The 20,557-nt window shown below is 44.0% G+C and overlaps 2 protein-coding genes across 2 annotated transcripts in view; one reads left to right on the top strand and one right to left on the bottom strand.

The window, feature by feature from the left end:
- The window catches only part of Slc1a1 (solute carrier family 1 member 1), a 65,500-nt gene that overhangs the window by 38,092 nt on the left and 6,851 nt on the right, over positions 1–20,557 (top strand). The window contains exons 3-10 of the mRNA XM_027406456.2: positions 8,405–8,497; positions 9,232–9,346; positions 10,803–10,845; positions 12,189–12,284; positions 16,239–16,423; positions 17,469–17,576; positions 19,138–19,260; positions 19,821–20,015. Of these exons, the coding sequence (XP_027262257.1) occupies positions 8,405–8,497; positions 9,232–9,346; positions 10,803–10,845; positions 12,189–12,284; positions 16,239–16,423; positions 17,469–17,576; positions 19,138–19,260; positions 19,821–20,015 (958 nt within the window). The remainder of the gene's footprint in view (positions 1–8,404; positions 8,498–9,231; positions 9,347–10,802; positions 10,846–12,188; positions 12,285–16,238; positions 16,424–17,468; positions 17,577–19,137; positions 19,261–19,820; positions 20,016–20,557) is intronic.
- Positions 6,987–20,557, bottom strand: part of Spata6l (spermatogenesis associated 6 like) — an 82,179-nt gene continuing 68,608 nt past the window's right edge. The window contains exons 11-12 of the mRNA XM_035441895.1: positions 7,941–7,983; positions 6,987–7,167 (exon numbers count right to left, since the gene is read on the bottom strand). Of these exons, the coding sequence (XP_035297786.1) occupies positions 7,962–7,983 (22 nt within the window). The 3' untranslated portion in view covers positions 6,987–7,167; positions 7,941–7,961. The remainder of the gene's footprint in view (positions 7,168–7,940; positions 7,984–20,557) is intronic.

Raw genomic sequence — 20,557 nt, 5'->3', positions numbered from 1 at the left:
CAGGAAGCATGTTCGGACATTTCCGGCAAGTGAGCCTAGACAAGTTTTATCATAAAGGGGGTATATCCGTAGAGATCCATTCCAAGACCCAGGTATAGGACCCGCCAGATAGTGCTTTCATAATGACAGTGTGAATGGTTGTTACACACATAAGCTAGCATGTTGCAACTGCTAAAAGCCCGCTTGGATACATACCAAATGGCCCATGAGAATGTTTCCAGTATAGCTCTGAACAAAAGAAACAAATACAACACAAGAGACATTGTGACCGTCTGGACCGTATTTTATAGTATTAGCATTTTTAAAAGTTGACCCAAAACTGAAAGATTAACAGTCTTTCAGTGAGAATAGAAAGAAAATATGACCAATTGTGCTTTCTTCACATTTTTGAGGTGAACTCGTGTTATTTTTGTTACAATGTGTCTTTATAGTGTTTTTATTTTCTTCTTATGCTTAAGAAGAAAATCAGAGAGTGGATGAATTCTTCACCGTGTGCTTCAGACTCTGTCTCTGCTAGTCCCCTGCTCCCTTCCCTTCCCCAGCTCTTTTCCCTGCCAAAGCAATGCCACTTTTACCCTGCACGCCAGTCCTGCACTCGTCTTTGCCTCTGCACCCAGAGATAAGGTGATCCCATTACAAAATCCTTTCCCTAGGGCAACAGCTTAATCCATTCCTGGTGGGAGCTTGGGGGCCAGAGGTAAAACAGGAGGAAGTGTCAGGGAAGCTGTGGGTTGTGGGTGGGGTTGAATCCGTTCTCTGGAAATAGGTAGAGGCAAAAGAACTGCTAAGACTCAGATCCAAGACCAATAGAGTAAGCTCTTGTAGGAAAAACAACAACAACAACAACAACAACAACAACTAATTTGTCATCAAAGTCTTTTGGGAATAAAAATACATATTTTATAGCTGTATTTTTTTTTTAACATTGAGCATCCTTCTTGGTGATGTGTGGTTAGGAAATGATGTTTACCAGAGAAATTTGAATTGAGACTTGCTATTAAATGGTGTGAGGTGATTGTTAATCATTTAGTCAAGAGGTGATAATGATATACAGGTTTATGAACAAAATACCCTTATTTTCTAAACGCACATGGAACTATGTAGAGCTGAACTGACACAAGACCTCACATTGACTTTAGAATGGAGGGGGGTTGGGCATTTCCAGAGACGGGGTGTCATAGGAAGCCAGAATTCTCACCATGATTTGCATCCTGAAGAAAGAGTACTTTCCTGTCGTGGGAGAGATGTGGGCTTAACGCCCTTTGAAAGTTTCAGTTTTTAAGCTGTGTTCTATCAAACCACTAGAGACATCATGGGGCAAGTGGTGGAGCTGCCTGAGAACCGCGGCTCTGCGAAAACTCGGGAGTAGGTCTCCGCGGCTCACGAGTTTATATCTGGGTCACATTTCTTCAGTACAGTAAATCTGATGGCTGGAGCTTTTCCCACCACCAGCCCATGAAAAGATCGGCCTTCCCCATCCCACTCCAGGATTCCAGGATGCTCTTCGCTGCCACCCAGGTGCACTGCGCTCCATTAGCACAGCCGTGCCCCCTGCTGTCCGCTGTGGCTGCCTGCCTTCACACCTCTAATCCTGATAAGTTTCCCCTTCACTCCTCCATCTAATCAAGGAGCTTAACAATTCTCCATAGAATGGATGAGGACCCAGCGTTGCCAAGGACTTAGGCGTGTAATCAGAAGCAGCTGAGACACCAGCATTCAGTCACTTCCATAAAGGGCTCTTCAGGGTCTGTGCTGCTCCACAGGACTCCCATCTGCTTAGCTACCCTGCTTCCAAGATGGTGGAGAAGCTTCTGCCTCTGCATGAGAGCAGTCCAACTTGGCGCACCTTGGGCCCAGCACCTGATTCTAACGAGGAAAAGCTTCATCGCCACCCAAACTCCCTGTCCCGGCAAGTGTGCCCTCTTCCTGTTTTAAGTGCCATTGGAGACCATCCACCTTGGAGACAGCGTCTTTGTTGCCTCGAAGGGCATTTGCTTGTGAGTTCCATCAAAGTACTTAACCCTAGTACCTGATGGGTTGTTGGATATCCACCCAGCCAGTGGCCTGGAGAATGTCCAGGTCTGGCTGAATCAGATCGATGTTGACTTCAGTGTATATTTCTTCCCCAGATCAGGGGGAAGCTCATTCCTAACTGTTTCCTGCAAATGCTGGCAGCACACAAGGATGTGCATAGCAAGTGAGGAAACGTCCCTCGAGGGTGGCTCTGGGAATTCCAAGTTTATGCCAAGCTGAGGACACGCCCTTCTCCCCCTCCCCCCCCCCCCCGGTCTCTCCCGGGCCATGAGTGTGAATCCCAGGACCGAGTCCATTTCCTGAGCAGGACACATCACCAAACACTAGACATCAATACAAATTGTCTGCCCTCCATTTATCAAAAACAGCAGTGCCAGGATAGCACTGCTGGAATGATTGGGTGTGTATTGGTAGTAAGATTCTCCAAGATATTTTGACTTTGTGCTCAGAAGATTTCAAAAATATTGGCACAGATTATAAAGTGATTGTTACTCTTAACTTCTACATTAGGATGGCAAAATGTTTTAGGTTTGACTTATACGCTAAAAGGAAACCTCTCTTCTCCCATTGTTTTTTATTTTTATTTTTTATTTTTTTATTTATTTTTTTGTTTGTTTTTCCAGACAGGGTTTCTCTGTGTAGCTTTGGAGGCTGTCATGGCACTCGCTCTGGAGACCAGGCTGGCCTCGAACTCACAGCGATCCACCTGCCTCTGCCTCCCGAGTGCTGGGATTACAGGCGTGAGCTACCAACACCCGGCATCCTGTTACTTTTTAGCCAAGAAAAGCCGAGGCCTTATGTGACCTTATGGTTTTAAGGCAGGTGTAGTAACTCAAGCCTGTAATCCCAGCACATAGGAGGTGGAGACAGGAGGGTCAGAAATTCAAGGCCAGCCTTGGCTGCATAGTGGCATAGTGAGTTTGGATCTAATTTGGGCTACATAAGACCCTGTGTAGAAAAGGGATTATCAATTAATTTTTGAGAAGGTGCTGTAGAATGAAAGGGTAGAGGAGAGAAAACTGAATTGGGCTGAAGAATTTGAAGAGACTCACTTTTTACATTGAGTCTTGTAAAACTTGTGAAGGCGTTATTTTCAGTGCCACTTCATAGCTGTAATTTTGCTATGGTTATGAATTGCAATGTAAATACCCATGTTTTCCAATGGTCTTAGACATGTTTGGGGGTCGTGACTCACAGGTTGAGAATCAATGCTCTACACTGTGTTGAATTCGTTCATTGGATAACAAGCTTTGTGAAGAGCTTGTGGGATCTCCTGAGCAATTGACCCCAAACACCAATGTCTCCAATATTCAGTGATACGGAAAAAACCCAAAAAGCAGAATAACCATGCCGTGTGTGTGTGTGTGTGTGTGTGTGTGTGTGTGTGTGTGTGTGTGTGTGTGTGTTAGCTGGCTGGCTAGCAAGCTCCCAGGGCCCACCTGTCTCCTCTGCATGATGCTGGGTTGCAAACTTGTACCACCACACCCAGATTTCCTTGTGGGTGCTGAGGATCCAAACTCCACTCCTCATGCTTGCATGGCAAGCCCTTTAGCCATTGGTCCATCTCCCCAGCCCACTCACTGTTTCTTGACAGGCTTTGTGGCATCAAACATGGAGCAGATGACAGCATGGCTCTTCTTTAATCTGAGGATGAGCTTATTTTGTTAGCTTCCCAGAGAAGTGTAGAGTTCTGATGCAGCCTTGTTTCAAGGGAGCTCTTTGTATGAGTGTCATTAAGAAATATAGATGCTGGGCTGGAGAGATGGCTCAGAGGTTGAGAGCATCAGCTGCTCTTCCAGAGGTCCTGAGTTCAATTCCCAGCAAATAGTGGCTCACAACCATCCATTATGAGATCTGGTGCCCTCTTCTGATGTGCAGATATACATGGAAGCAGAATGTTGTATACATAATAAATAAATAAACTCTTAAAAAAAGAAATACAGATGCCATAAAGCATGAACACAAACAAATACATTCTGTGTGCTCCCACTGCCTTTCATAAAAGGATTTATTTATTTATTTTATGTATATGAGTGCTCTATCTGCATGTATGCCTTTATGCCAGAAGAGGGCACAAGATCTCATTATAGATGGTTGTGAGCCACCATGTAGTTGCTGAGAATTGAACTCAAGACCTCTGAAGAACAGCCAGGCTCTTAACTGCTGAGCCATCTCTCCAGCCCCTCCCTCTGCCTTTTCCAACCCAGAAGTATTCATCTTGAAAGCTGAGGTTTCCAGTGCCCTAGATTAACAAAGTAAGATTGTATACAGCCTTGTTTTCCCTAGAGAATGAAAAGAAAATACAGTTTTAAAAATGGTAACATGTTTGTTTACTCCTCATTGCAACCCTAAGAAGTAGTCAAGTGGGTGGGGTCTTGTCTCCATCTGTAGAGATAAGGAAACAGAAGTTTGGAACAAGATTAAGCCACTTTCTCAAGATCACATAAATCACAGGGCAGCACCTGGAACAGACAATTCCATTCTAGAACAATCTGCTTCCCAGAAGGCTGGGCTATACCACCACACATGGATATGTTAAATAGTCACTCACACACACATTACGTGTGTGTGTGTGTGTGTGTGTGTGTGTGTGTGTGTGTGTGTGTGTGTGTGTAGACAGAGAGACAGAGAGAGAGAGAGAGAGAGAGAGAGAGAGAGAGAGAGAGAGAGAGAGACTTTATGAGGCTTATAGTCTAGTGAGAAAGGCAAGTGTTAGTTAATGAGACCATTGATTTTTATTTTTAAGTGAAACACATTAGGCACAGGATGCCAATCATGGACCCTTGGTGCTCAGAGAAGGGACCCGGGGAAAGGACTTAAAAGCCAGATGAGGAATGGAGAATAACAGCTGGAGAGAAGGGCCTGAGTGAAGGCCCTGAGGAGGAGCCTGGTCTAACAGTGAAGAGGGCAGGGGGAGTGACACGTCCATCAGGTACACATGCAGGCTGGAGATGCGTCGGTTGGGTCTCATACCCCAGGGTGAGAGTTTACTATTTTATCCTCAGTGCCACTGAACAATTATACTGGAATCTGAAAGTTTTTTTTGATATTTTTAAAAGGTATATTGACTGACAGTGCAGTGAAGGATGAAGGAGGGGGAATGGATAATGAGAATGCTTCTGAGGTGTGTTTTGTTGCTCAGTAACACACATCACCAGCCACTGATGCCACAGGTGTAGACGGTGGCAGCTCTAATGCTCACAGGCTGTGCAAGCCAGCCTGTTCAGCTTGCCCCTCAATATCAACTTGAAGGAGAGCTGGCTTTTAAAGACCACTGTGTACATGAATGAACCGAGTTTGGGAACAAAGCCCATGCTTATTCCTCTTCGTGCAACTGGCTTCTCGGCTGGTGACAGAGCTGGAGTCACTCACACGGTTGTTTAACTCCTGTGTCACACTGAGCTTGGATGCTCTGGCCACTCAGACCTCGGGAGCGCTAGCAAATACTAGACTCCGGTGACAGTTCATCTTGACACCCTGACTAGGAGATATAGAGGTTGTCACGAAGACTTCATTCAGGTGGGTGGCAGCTTCGTCAGTGAGCACTCTTGAGAAGTCTCTTGTTGCCTTCGGATATTTATTTTTAAAGCCGCCTATTGTTTAGCCCACCCTGCTTCCTTTGTAGTGTTGTTATAAAAAGTTCAGATGATTATCCGTTGGCCAAGCACCAACACCCCCGATCATTGCTCCTCAGAGCATCCTCCTGAGATAAATAAAGAAAATGCCTTTTCCCTAAAATAAAGAGCCAGCAGGTGCCCCTCACTTCTAAGGACAAGCTTGAGTTCTAGCTTGAAACAGTAGGGGACAGCATGCAAGAGAATGTAGCTTATTGTGTAATCCTCTCTACTGCCCCTGTGATGGCAAGGTGGAGAGGGTTCAAGGAGTTTCCTTAATGCCATTAAGTCTAAGTTTGTTCCCTTGGCATGGCTGAGTGCCCATTTAGTGCGCAACAGTCTGGTGAGGTGTGGAGATCGCGCTATGTTGTCCATATGGTTGGTAGCCATGAGTCACATGTGGCTATTTGAATAGAGATTCATTTCAATTAAGCAAAATTATAATTCAGTGCTTCAGTCACTTAGACACCTGGCAAGTGTTCGATAGCCATATGTAGCTTGAGGTTACTTCAGAGGACAGAGTAAACACAGACAATTTCTACAGAACAGGAAGGCCTACTAGGCAGTGCTGCTTTGGAACTAGTGCACGGAAGAAGCTGATGTGTCGTGGTGCATAAATGTGACAGACTTTGATGATCTCCCGTGGGAGGCCTCACCCTCCCTGGGGAGTGGTTGGGGTGGCATGCGGGGTAGGTGGGGGGGGCATGGAAGGACAGGAGGGAGAGGGAACTGGGATCAGTATGTAAAATAAGATTGTTTTTAATTTAAATAAAAATATAAGGAAAAAATTTTAAATGTGAATACAGCTCTACCAAAAAAAAAAAAATGTGGATTTTGGGGTCAAACCTGTGTTGGAATCCTAGCTCCATTGCTTACTTCCATAGCTTGAGGGCATGTTGTATAGCCTATCTGAGCCAAAGATTTATGGTCTCTAAAAATGGGCTAATAATGCCTACCTCGTTGAGTTAAAACGAGAATTAAAGGATATTTGTGGTCAATGAGCATCCATTGCTCAAGACAGTGTTACCATTATCAACTTCTTCTACAGATATGAAGGATTCTTTTTACCCAGACAGATATTTCATAATCCTTTCAGTAATAGTTTTGAAGATATAGCTGTTTTCCCTATGTTCCTTCTTTCTATAGTAGTTGCCAACCTCCCAACCCCCCCCCCATGGTGTGTTGTAAATCTTCCAAAAGCCTGGGTTTGGGGGCTGTGGTACCCTCCCTTTTTTGTGACTATAATGGTAGAAAGAATAGACAATATTAGAGAAGTATGATTGTTGATTTTAGTAAAATTTTGTCTGGCTGGGAAACATTAATGACAGAGACACAAGAAAAATGGAAATAAAGCTGTTCCTAAGGGTGAGCCCGAGAGAGTCACTGCAGCCACTTGGGATGTATCTGTGTAACATATTTCCATCAAGGATCCCATTTTTAGAAAGCTTTTTGTTGTCTGCTGAGTCCTAAAGTCGAGGTGGAGGCACTGAACTCATGATGGTGAGAGGTACTTCATCTCCTGGGAAGAAGAAACAGAGAAAAGGGGAGGAACCAGGCATGAGATTGCCCCGTGTGTGTGTCGGGGGTGGGGTGGGGGGTTCTCTGCAAACACCATGGCCAGCAGAGTGTTGGTCCAGGGGGATGTTGGTCCAGGGAGGGCAAGAAGAAAATTTGGTTCAGTGGGACTCAATAGCTGACATTGACTCAAACCTGCAGAGTCTGACCCAGAGTTATTTATTTCAGGAATGTTTAAGCACAGCACAATTTGTCCCTTCAAACAAACCTCAAAAGACTAGACAACATTCGATTTATTTTATTGGTAGCTAAGACTGTTTGAAAGTAGAGCAAACAATGTGGCCATTAAGTCTCTTGACTTTCCAGTGCCATGGAAATTATCTGTATCCTTCCAGTCTTAGATTTTTGAGGTATCTCACAGTAGCATCATACATTTGTTCAGCTAGGAATAATTTGGAAATCATGAAAAGAGCTGGTAAATATGCTAGGGTGGATAATGAAATTATCATGGTTTATTATTGAGTTAGGTTCAGAGACAATCTAGAGATCCAACAACAAGGGACCAAAAAGCACATTGCAGTCCAGCCACATGTCAAATGATTATACACCAATTAAAATCACCCTTAGGGTAAGTTTGTGAGGGTGAAGACTAGTAGTCTTGTGTTAACTATAAACTTATCTATGCTTACAAACTTTGAGAAGAAAATTTAGTAGAATGCTAACTATAGCTGGTGAGATGAAGTGTGTTTGTGGGCAGGGGTGATCAATATCTATTACCTTAATAATTGTAGGCAGATGTTATCTTCTCAGCTTGAGCCTCCTGATAGAAAAGACAGAGATGACCACAACTGTGATTTGTAGGAGTGTCACTGCACAATAAGATAATTAACTTGGTTCTAGATAAGTGGTTCCTCAATACTGAATTTCAAAGAGGTTTATCTCTGCTCTTGAGTGATATTATGTGCAGATCCTAACTCTCCATACATCACCTGTAGAAGGGGGACAGTTTCTATTGTATGACCAGCCTCAAGAAAACCAGAGGCCATGGCTGTGGAAATGAGCTGTGTAGGGAGTTTGTGTCCACACTGGCTTCCACTTCTGAATTCTGCATTTACAATTTTAAAGTCTTTGCTACACCTGATGAACTGTGTGAGATGGACCTCTCAGCTCCTTATTAGTGTCCCTAGCCCTGGAAATCTGCCTTTGAGCTGTGACTTGACCTTTCTCCCCTCCCCCTCTAGGTGTCGCTGCACTGGATTCCAATGTATCGGGAAAAATTGGTCTGCGTGCCGTAGTGTATTACTTCTGCACCACCATCATTGCTGTGATCCTCGGTGATGCTTTTTTCTGATTCCTTCTTCCTCTATGTATTTGTCGCTTTGTCTTCAAAAAGTAACTGGGCTTCTTAAAATGCATATTTTCAGCCAGAAAGTAATATTGTCAAAGTATCCCAGGCCTTTGCTGCCTTCGAGTCTGCATAACACCTTTTATGTGAAGAAAATGCAATTTTTGACAAAATTTTGACCATAGTACTAGGTCTCAAAGTCTCCAATAAGAAGCAGAGAAAAAGTGATATTTTTGTGCCCTGTCAGTATTACTGGGGAGAAAGAAGTAAGGCCAAGAGTTTATATAATCTTAAGCCAGATAATTAATCTAGGGCGGTAGAATATTTTTAGATGACAGTTCCAGAAAGGGTGTCTTGTATCTACAGGTGGAAATAACGGAAAGGCATCAATCTAATGTGCTTTTATTTCAAATCCTTCTGTGGCTGATTTCATAGACTGAACAGCAGGAGAAAGATGGACCTGGTGTGTCCAAAAGCAATTCTAGAAGTCACTCATTCATTAAAAAGAAAAGCAAGGAGACTTCTCCATTAATGCACTTATTCACTTCAGTGGGTTGGGGGTAAGGTCGTAATTAGGGATTAGCACTTTGTTGAGAACTTGGGGGCCCTCCATGGCACAATATTGCCTTGACCACCATGTCCCCTGGTCCTCTAAAGACCGCCCCAGGATCCTGGCTGCCCTGGAAGCTTTTAATTCTCTGTGAATACTGTCCTTGGCCACAGGTATTGTGCTGGTTGTGAGCATTAAGCCTGGTGTCTCTCAGAAAGTGAGTGAAATCAGCAGGACAGGCAAAAGCCCTGAAGTCAGCACAGTGGATGCCATGTTGGACCTGATCAGGTGAGACTTGCCAGTGGTGACTTCCTGGATGGGTTGTCTGTACAGTTGCACAAGGCCCATGAGTGACTTAATGCTCCAGTGTCTTAACATTTGTAGGTGTGTGTTAAATGAGTGTGTGTATGGTGCACATATGTGGAAGTCAGAAAACAACATCAGTCGCTGACTCTCTCCTTCTGCCTTATTTGAGTGAGGATCTTTTTGTTGCCTTTTGTGCTGTGTATGCTGGGACAGCTCGCCCTTGAGATTCTGCAGATTCCTCTGTATTTGCCCCCCTTTTTACCATACATCACTGAGATTATAAGTATGGATGACTGTGCCCAGCTTTACATAAGTTCTGAGGATTTGAACTCAGATCCTCATGCTCTTGCAGCAAGAACTTTACCTACTGAACCACCCCCAGTCCAATATCTTAACATTTTTAATAGTATTTAAGTTAATATGCATCTTCAATTTTGCTATGAGTCCTACAAATTACATAGCTGGTAATTTCTACTCCCCAAGCATGGTTCAGAAAGCAATGGATAGAACAGGCCCCTGCCTGAAGACTTAGCGTGGACAGGTAGGAGGAAATACCCTTGTTACATAAGGATGCTGGGCAGAACTAGGTGGCCAGTTCTGAAGGTTACTTAGGGAAATTCATGTTTCTATTATACAGAGAAACCCTTCTTTCTAAGGTGGTCAGTACCACAAACAAATTAATGAATTGAAAGGTGTCAATTCAAGCAGAACAAATGGAGAAGCTTGTTCTGGATATGTTCAGGATATGTGCATATTGAGCAGTTTGGCAATGTAGGACCACGGTTGGCTCTACTTGTGACCATCTACTGTAATTTCATATAATTTCTGCTGAATTTGCTGACTTACAAATGCATTGTGAGAATCACTAGGTTCTGTTTCCATAGAGTGGAGCAACCCAATCATGAGAAATTGCCAAGAAAGCCAAATACTTAAATCCGTAGTTTTCTCTTTATATATCAACTGTCCTACCATACCTAACTCAACCACAGAAAATATAGTCACTTGGGTTTCTTGAGTCTCCAGGGTATGTAACTTAGCTATTTATAGGACCCATACAATTTCTTTCATACCCATATTTCATTGGTTCACATGTTTAACTCGGTAAATTATGATAGAATTTGCAACAGACTTATGAAAATGGAAAGATACAGAAAATCAAACAACTGTCTCGACTCTGAGTATCCATCTGCCTGTGCAGCATTTCCGAAATAACAGTAAGGGTGTCGTTTAAGGAATCTGTTAAAGTGGCAGTTGACAGGGGTGGGGGACTCAGCAAAGGGTATTATGCAAAGCAGAAGCCAGAAGAGAAACTGGAATATCTATCCAGTTTCTGGATATATTGCTGGAATATTGCTATTCTCAATTCTATTGATATATAGTTTACCAACTGAAAGCACCTGTTTCCCTGATATAATCAAGCTCTCCGTGTCTCCAACAGGAACATGTTCCCTGAGAACCTGGTGCAAGCCTGTTTTCAGCAGGTAACATTAGTGGTTTTGCTCTTGAGTTATCTCTCTGTCCCCATGACCCACTGAGACTTCGTTTTCTACAAAGACACAGAAATCCAATTAGCCAGTCAACACCTGACAGCAGAAAGTACACCTGTGACCGATGGGGTTTCAGACAACTCTTGTCTTTAGGGCTGTAGTGAAATCATGCCATGGTTAACAGAGTTCTCTTCCCCTCACATAGAGAAAGGCAAGAATTTGCCAACTTGTACTATTTTATTTGTTTGTCTTTTGGAGAGCCATGTTGTATTTGTAAAAACTTGGACTTCCTGTAGATGCAGTGCAGTGGACAGAAGGGCTGTCCATCTCTTCCTTCCCTTCCCTTTCATGGTGACCATGGGTGTCTAACCCACACCATGTTGGCCGGCCCACCCTCAACTGGGTCTTTTCCTTAATATTAGATGTCCATTGCTGGAGCTCCGCAGCAAAGCCATGGCTGTTTTAGATTTCTTATGAATGTTTACTGTTGTCTTCACTCCACTGAAAATCCCTTTTCTGTTTATATGGGCTCCCTAAGACAGCTGAGCCTATCACAAACTGCTGTATTCATTTACATAAATTACATGGACAGAGACTTCTATATATACCAATAAAAGTGGCAAATACATCATTGTCCTGCAGCCCCCACCAGGAACAGAGCCACCTCTATTTATGGGGTGCCTTTGCAGCTCAGTTACAGTGGCCGTTTGTAGGGTTCGAAGTTGGCAGAGATTCTGTATGGAGGACATTTCTTTCCAGCACCATAATATAGTGGCTTTTTCTCAATCCACCGTGATTGAAGCCTCACAGAACTAAACAGGGCGGGATGAAGGGAGGAATTCAACAGGAATCTCACAACATAGCTCTGGAGGTGCTGTTGATGTGGATACAACCACCCAGTTACCCCTTTCTTGGAACTTATTAGTCACTGTGACTGTTTTTATCAAAGTGCTAAGGTTATTTTCCCAGATTAAAAATGATCATTTATAAAAACAAAAAAAGGTTGGCAGGAATCCCCATGTCGGTGAAAGTACCTACAGATAAAACCTGCTTCTTTTTGCATCCACTCATTTTCCCATCATAAAAGGGGGGGGACATTCTTGTATTATTGAATGGCCACTGTGGAAGTCTGGAGTTTGGATTTTTAGATCCCATTTTTCAGTCTCAATGCCTCCTGAGAAAGATCATCAAAAACTAGAAGCAACAAATGAACCACCATTACAGCCCTTCGGTGACAGTTATTTGGTCAAGATAATATCCCTGTGGTGTAGCCCCAATTGGATGCTAAAAAAAAAATCTTTTTACTTTGTGAGCAATTGTTTTTCTCCAATGTGCAGTACAAAACCAAGCGTGAAGAAGTGAAGCCTGTCAGTGATCCTGGGGGGAATGTGACAGAGATGTCTGTCACCACCGCCATGACAACAATGTCTAAGGTACCATCTGCCACCCCACCCTCCCCAGCATGCATGCGCCAGTCTTGAGTGGCAGGAGAGAGAAAGGCATTTAGCTTTGTTATGCATAACATCCACTTTTCGAGTACCTCTTCTCCAAATGTATCTGTAGCCCAGAAACCTTTTGGAGTCCCTCAAGAGTGGCACAAAACTGAGTCACCCACAGTACCTGAATCCAAACTGAGTTTGAACGAGGCTACGATATATCTTCATTTTGGTTTTCATTCAATAAACAAACATACATACATGTTGGTGTATGTTTTATCTCACCTTTATTTTCCTTTCATGCATCTTCTCAGTGATTTTGCAGTCTGTTTGTTTAATTTTGTCCTGTGTTACATTGAGTGAGGATCTCTTTCGCTGACTCTGTGTGTGTGTGTGTGTGTGTGTGTGTGTGTGTGTGTGTGTGTGTGTGTGTGTGTGGTCAGGGATACTGGGAATTCAGCCTTGGGTCTCCTGCATGCCAGACAAGCATTCTATCCTTGAGCTATTTCTCCAGTTCATGCTCTCTCTCTCTCTCTCTCTCTCTCTCTCTCTCTCTCTCTCTCTCTCTTTCTCTCATGAATGCATAATAATGATTGTAATTTGGGGGGCACTCACATATTCTCATGCACTTTGCTCCTAGTCTCCCCATTGTCTTCTCTGCTATGTTCTCCCTAAGAACTCCCTCTGCTCTCATGCAATAGGCACAAGCTGCGTCCCTGCCCTATAGACTTTTCAATCTGGGGTCCATATAGAAGAGAAAACATGCAATATTTGAGTCTGGCATATTTTGTGTGAGTTCCATTTATACTTCTTTTTTCTTGCAAATGGCGTAATTTCACTCATCTTTACGGATGAATGAAATGCCACTATATATATATATATATATATATATATATATATATATATATACATGCCACATGTCCTCTATCCATTCATCTGCCAGTGAGCGTCCAGCCCATATCTCGGCTGTTGTGGATAGTGCTACAATAAACATCAAGGTATCTCTGTGCTGTGGGGACTTCGAGTGTGTACCCAGGAGAGGTACTGCTAGATTATATCTGCAATGCCTCTGCATCCTTGCCAGCACTTACTTGTTTTCCTAACAACAGCCATTGTGACTGGGGTAAGATGGAATCTCAGTGCACCTTTAATTTGTATCTCCCTGACTATCTGTTGATTTTACTGTATAAAATGGATTGAAGCATGGTAATAAAATACTCTGTAATGTTTCTAAGTACAAGAACAGGGTGATGCACTTTGCAGAAAAAAAAATATGTGTTAGAGAAGCTTCATTCAGGCGTTAAGTCTAGTCCTGTTAGCTGTGAATTCCAAGTTAATGAATCAAGATATAGGAAAGCAGACACCTCTAAATAGAAACACATTAAGCAATGGCATGCACTGATTGATTGATATAAATGATGTGAGAAGGCTCGTTACCTCTCCATGGAGTGCTAACATGGTGGTCATGGGGACTTTACTCTTTACCAAGAGTAAAGAGCATCAACTATTCTTAGAGAGAAAACAATGAGCCTTGTCTCTGTACCTCGGCCTCTCCATTCCTTGGGCACAGTTTTAGGTTTATGGGGCTATAAACACAGAATACAGGCCCTGGCTCCTTGCCTGAATCTCTCAGCAGTATGTGAGCCTGGATCATCTTAGACTTCACAGGGCCTCATGGCATGTGTGCCAGGTTCCCTACATGGAACCCAGCACCACTCCAGGATCAAGTGCCACCAATGTTTCTGCAACAAACTCATGTATGTTCTGCCACATCAGAAACACAGTGGCCTCATCTCCATTCAGAGTAGATTTTGCCACCAGAGTATACCATAAAGTCATCAAGAAAATCAACAGGCTTTGAGAGCTATTGAAGTTTTGGAATTGGAGAATCAAATCTGTGGGCCTGAAGTGGTACTTTGTAGGCCCACAATAGACTTCTGAATGAATTTCCCAAAGGAAATACTTGTTCTGGCTTTAAAGTGGGAGAGAGAAGTGGGGAGGGCAGGAGAGAGATTTAGGGCAAAGAATATTCAGTCAACTTATTAATTAAATTAAAGTGGCCATAATGGTGCATGCTTGTAAGCCTAGCACTTAAGAGGTTAAAGCAAGGTCATGAGTTTGAAGCCACCCAGGGCTACTGAGTGAGTCCCTGTCTAAATAAATAAGTAGGGGGCTGGAGAGATGGCTCAGTGATTAAAAGTACTTGCTGATCTTCCAGAGGACTTGGGTTCAGTTCCCAGCACCCACACTGGGGGTTCTGATACCCTCTTCTGGCCTCCATGAGTATCCCCACATACATAACACACACACATGTAATAAATATGTGAATAAATATAATTTAAATTCAGTAGGCCATTGTTGGTTCCCTGCTTCCTACTGCAAAAAGCCTTCATTTCTCCCAACTATGACCACGGGCCCTCTGTGGCCAGGCTTCTTCTTGCCTCCAGGTTGGAGGTGGGGCTCTCTTCTATGCAGATCTACCCTTTACTTGCTCCTTACTCCTCGTTTTTGATAAGATTTCACAGTTTTCTGAGCATCCTCCATATTGGAGTTGCTACTGCACATTAAGAGGATAGTGGAAGGACAGATATGACATCATGTGACAAATGACAGATTGGTCATATTCTCAGGCAAGGAATGATGAATGTCATCATCAGAGAAAGCAGGGTGCTTTGGGAACACTGGGGCCATAAAGGTTGAGGAAGAATCATTGGAGGTTACAGAGGCCAGGTGCATCACACCTTCTGCCTATGACGAATATCTTTCTTGAACATGCTTTGTCTCTTGGGTACTGTGGTGGTTTGAAAGAAAATGGCCCCCAAAAGGAGTAGCACTATTAGGAAGTGTGGCTTTGTTTCAGTGGGTGTGGCCTTGTTGGAGGAAGTATGTCACTGTGGAGGCGGGCTTTGCTCATATATATGCTCAAGCCACACCCAGTGTCTCAGTTCACTTCCTGTTGCTTGCCAATCAAGATGTAGGACTCTCAGCTCTAATACCATATCTGCCTGCACACCACCGTGCCTCACCATGATGATAATAGATTAAACCTCTGAAACCATAAGCTGCCATCTCCATTAAATGTTTTCCTTTGTAAGAGTTGCCAGGGCCATGATGTCCCTTCACAGTAATAGAAATGCTAACTAAGATACCTACCCCTCACCTAGCTTTCCCTAACGTCACAGACATCATGCACATCCTAGTTTCTGTGTGACACTTGCAACTCATACAGTGGCTGTGCAGTTAATCAGCTATCATCTTAGTATTGACTTGGGTTTCTCACAGCTCATCCTATGTCTTCAGCTAAATTTTAAGAACCTTGTGCCACAGCCTGTGCAGTTAGAACATTCTAGCTGCACCATAAACATTTGTTCTGCCACACATAAGAAATGACTGGTACCCCAGTGGCTCATCAGCACAATTCTTTATAGACCTGGCCTGCCCCACACAGACTATGCTATCTCTTAGTAAATCTCGTGCTACTTTTTGCTCAGAATGAAAACATGATTCATAGTACAGATGTCTGGCTAGTTTTCATATCTTTAAAATCCTGTTGGTCACATCAGACTGAAGGCAGTGATGAATCTCCCTCAGATTCATTATCAGGAGGGAACAGATGGTATAATGTCCTCTAAATGTTCATGCTGGTAAACACTATGTAGTTCTTGTATTATTAATTTCTATCCTTTTAAAAACAAGTCTCCAAATGTAGCTAGTGGTTAACCCTGAAAAAATGCCCCAATTCTAAAATTCATAAAAATTTACAACATTGCAACATTGGAAATTTTCAAAAGACATGTTCACAGATGGACTTGTTTAAAAAAACAACTTAAACGAGTGGCTGAGGGCAAAGTGTTTCATGGGTAGGCTTCCCTCATCATCATTATACCTCTGACTTGGATCGCTACAATTCCCAGCATGTTTTCAGTGTATTTTCTTGGTTTTGATCCACAGAACAAGACAAAGGAATACAAAATTGTGGGCCTGTATTCAGATGGCATCAACGTCTTGGGCTTAATTATCTTTTGCCTTGTCTTCGGACTTGTCATTGGGAAAATGGGAGAAAAGGGGCAGATTCTGGTGGATTTCTTCAACGCATTGAGTGACGCAACCATGAAAATCGTCCAGATCATCATGTGGTGAGCAGTGCTGATGGGCACCATTTCCCTTCCCCTGATAACACCTTTGTGGAACATGAAAGAACATTCCTCAGCAGGTCCTCCCTAAAGAAGGTGGACATTTAAAATCAAGACTGGAGTATTAATTAATTTCACACCCTCCTTGGGAGTAGCAGTTATCTCTTGCCTCAGAGGCCTGAAGAGCAGCCTATACCTACCCAGCATTCCTGTTGGAAAGGATCTGAGAAAGTTCCTTCGGAATATGAACACCAGGTGCTTTTCTTCTTAGGCCCTACACAGAAATGAAATTCAAAATATCCCAACTGTTCTAGCCTGGGCATGACCACATCTGAACGAGAAAACTCTTCTGGCATCCAAAGACACGGCCTGTCTGTCCTGCTTCTGAGATGCCCAAAAGTTCAGCTTTCATGGGAGACCTCTCCCTCCCCTCGCTCACGTGGAATTGGCTCAACATTTTATAATCCAAAGGGTAGAAACCGACAGTAAAATGTCCGGTGGTAACAGCCAAGGAAATCACTTAATCCCACTAAAACCTTAGCTTCATCCTCTGTAAGAAAAAGATAGTAAAACCTACCCCCAGGGCTGGGGGAAGAACATTAGGTGAAATGATGTGTGTAAAATACTTCCCTGGCATAAGACATCGCTAGATAGAGCTCCACAAACGGAGCTATCGTGCTCACCCCACTGCTGCTACCCTCGCCTCTATCGATGACACCTGAGAAGCAAGATATAGATGGAAAGATTTTGCTCTTATGACAGTCACTGGGGGGTGTGCACTGCATGGGTGCTTCTGTAGTGCACATTCTTACCAGCTGCCCTTAATTTGGGGTGAGTAGGATGAAGATAGCATGCAGATACTCTAAAGACAGTTGTGCATGCTGGATTTGAAGCTGAACCCCTGACTTCCCGATTGTAGCCAGCGGCCCTCCCAGGGGTGTGAGCATGCGCACTGAGCATGCCCACACTAGCTTGTTCCCTCCCCAGCATCCTGTCTGAGAAACGCTCTGATGACTGAATTGTGACTTGGCCTGTGTTTGCTTTCTAGCTACATGCCGATCGGTATTTTGTTCCTAATTGCTGGGAAGATCATAGAAGTGGAAGACTGGGAAATATTCCGCAAGCTGGGCCTTTACATGGCCACTGTCCTGAGTGGGTATGTCAAGAGAAGAAACAGAATCCATGGCTGATGCCCTAGGATGACTGAGTGTAGCTGGCTAGACACGGCTTTTCTCCCATGTGCAGGGAGAGATGGGGTTTGGAGATAAGAGAGCATCAAGGCTGCCCTTTAACAGCTGTGCCGTAGGTGTGTCATGCTGTGCTAATTTTCAGCTCCTGGCAGAACAGCTTGGACCAGCTTTTGTCATTGCCTCTATTGGTTTGGGTTTAAAACAAGAGAAAAAATTCATTTGAGGGCTCTTGGGGCTATCTCCTGCCCTTTACTTCCTTTAGACTGTAAACTAGCCAAGCAGGAAAGAATGCCTCCCACATATCCCAAGGCTGAAAGAAAGAAGGACCTAAATAAATTCCATCTGAAGCATGTAGGACTGGTTTTGCTTCTGATGTTCTTGCTGGGTTGGTGGCTACTGCTGTGTCTTGTGTCACCAGGGTGTCAGGGTGCTGGAGCGATCATCAGGCTATTCAGCAAGTGTCTGATACCTTTCAGAGGCCATAAAACAAACAAGAAGGTGCGAGGTTGAGTCCCTTACAACACAGCTGTTGGCTCCCTCAGAAGAGATGTCATAGGTTATGAATGGTGCCACCAAACATCTGGCCAAGGACAGAATGGTCCCATCTACTAAGAAATGTGGAGCAAGAGAAAGAGTAAATGCCACTGATTTGCTTTCCATGGGCCAAACACTCAACTTGAGCCATTAGCTTCCCTCTCAGAACCTGGCTACAGAGAGGAGTTCCCAAACACAGCATTGGTTGTTAACCCCAGTGTGCCAAAAACACGGCTTTCCAGCCATACAGAGGCAGCCTGGTCCTACAGCGTGAGTGTCAGAGTTGAGGCCACAGAGATCAGAGAGGCAGGGCTTCTCCCTTCTACAGCCCTGCACTAGAGCTGCTGAGACAGGCAATACCAGGGGCTGTGGTGGGCAGTGACGTGGCTGAGACCGGGGATAATAAGCCATTTCATAATGGGGGTCTGTTGAGTTCTTGACTCTTGCTCTATTTATGTTTCTAACCGAAAACTAAACATCATAGCTAAGATCTCATGATTCTCTGGACTAAGAGGACTCTCTCCTCAGGCCCTCAAGATTCCTATTTGTAGTGATCACCACTTACTATTCAATCTTGTCTAACTGAACCATCCACTTGCCACTGTGTACACACAGACTACTAGTGGCTCTCATTTAGTCAACCCCACTTAGAGTAACCAGTAGATTCCTACGTGAGGCACTTTGGGAAGACAGGAATAATAAAAGAAATGGGGGCCAGACCTAAAGTGCAAGTTTCTCTTTATTGCGACTCTGGCTTCCTTCTTAAATAGTAGACATCATCCCCGAACCTAGTCCAGAGGACAGGATGGGGTGGGCTGTGATGAAAGCAATAATGAGGTAGCATGGTTGGGGACAGATGTGACCTTGGAGGGAGCATGCCCGTCTCATTGAGTTTTTATGCAAGTTTAATGATGTCGTCATTTTAAAAAGAGATTGAAAACCAGGCTCAAGCCTGAGGAAGTGGTATTAAGACTTTCTCCCTCTTGTCTACAGGCTTGCCATCCACTCCATTGTAGTCCTGCCTCTCATCTACTTCATAATTGTGCGGAAAAACCCTTTCCAATTTGCCTTGGGCATGGCGCAGGCTCTCCTGACAGCTCTCATGATATCTTCCAGGTAACTAGAAGAGTGTCGCCTCCAGACGATGCTTTGTCACTTCTGTCACTTGGTGAAGATGACTCCAGCTTCTGGTTGGATAGACACCTTTGAGAGATGGTGCCTGTATTCTCTGTCCATCTCCTTGAATGTATTTCTCCACCCTTTTGAATACTTCCTATACTCTAGCTGTGGCCCGATACCCAGAAAACATCGTGGTGTCACAGGGGGCAGGAGTAGGCACAGCACCTTCCAATTCCGGGATTGGCCCAAAGTACCAGCATACAGGCTGGAGAGGTCCGAGGTTCAAGTCCCAGCACCCACATAATGGCTCACAAACTACTGTAACTCCAATTCCAGGAGAACCAACATCCCCTTCTGACCTCCATGGTCACCAGACACACAGACATGCCTTCAGGCAAAACACCCATGCAAGTAAAAATAAAATAATAAATTATTTTCTTAATTGCCAGCATGCTCTGGGGCCCTTTGTTCACTTTTTAGACCACAGGCATACTTTTTGGGTGGAGACCGAGGCCTGGTGGTTTTTAGACCTAAATTTGCTTCCATTGATCCCACAGTTCAGCAACCCTACCAGTTACATTCCGCTGTGCAGAAGAAAAGAACCAGGTGGATAAGAGGATCACAAGATTTGTGCTGCCTGTTGGTGCCACCATCAACATGGATGGCACTGCACTCTATGAAGCCGTGGCAGCTGTGTTTATTGCACAGCTGAATGGCTTGGACTTGAGCATTGGGCAGATCATCACCATCAGGTGAGGCACAGTGTCGCTCTCATTTGCATCACTGCTCCTTGAACTGCCTCAAGTAAACGTGATCCATGCAGACAAACCAAGAGGGACCTCGAGATGGGATGTTCTATTGGTTTATGAATCCCTGCCAGAGATAAAGACAGGGGGTGGACTCATGGCACATGCAACTCCAGCTTCAGGGTCTGGGTACCTGAGGCATCCCTCTGCTAAGCTTAATGGGACCAGTAGGTGCCAGACAATGCCAGGCACAGATTAAACACCCAAGACTCAAGGTTAAATAAGCATGAGCCCCTGCTCTAACAGGAGTCCCTTGTGAATGGGGAGGCGGTTAAATACCAAATAAATACTGGATCTGTGTTAGGACTCTCATGGAAAATTAATTGGGGTCACAGGATGGACCTAATGAGGGAAGGATCGACTCTACCTAGGAAGAGAAGGGAAGGATTCCTAGAGGGGCGGGAAGTACAGGTGAATCTTAGATGAGGAATAAGAATTTAGCAGGAAAAAGACAAAAGCTAAGAGCTCAGAACAGCGAAAGTATCTCA

The sequence above is a fragment of the Cricetulus griseus genome, chromosome 3, assembly GCF_003668045.3.
Source record: "Cricetulus griseus strain 17A/GY chromosome 3, alternate assembly CriGri-PICRH-1.0, whole genome shotgun sequence".
Classification (NCBI taxonomy): Eukaryota; Metazoa; Chordata; class Mammalia; order Rodentia; family Cricetidae; genus Cricetulus; species Cricetulus griseus.
Note: the sequence above shows the minus strand (reverse complement) of the source record. Positions and strands in the feature narration are given on the sequence as shown.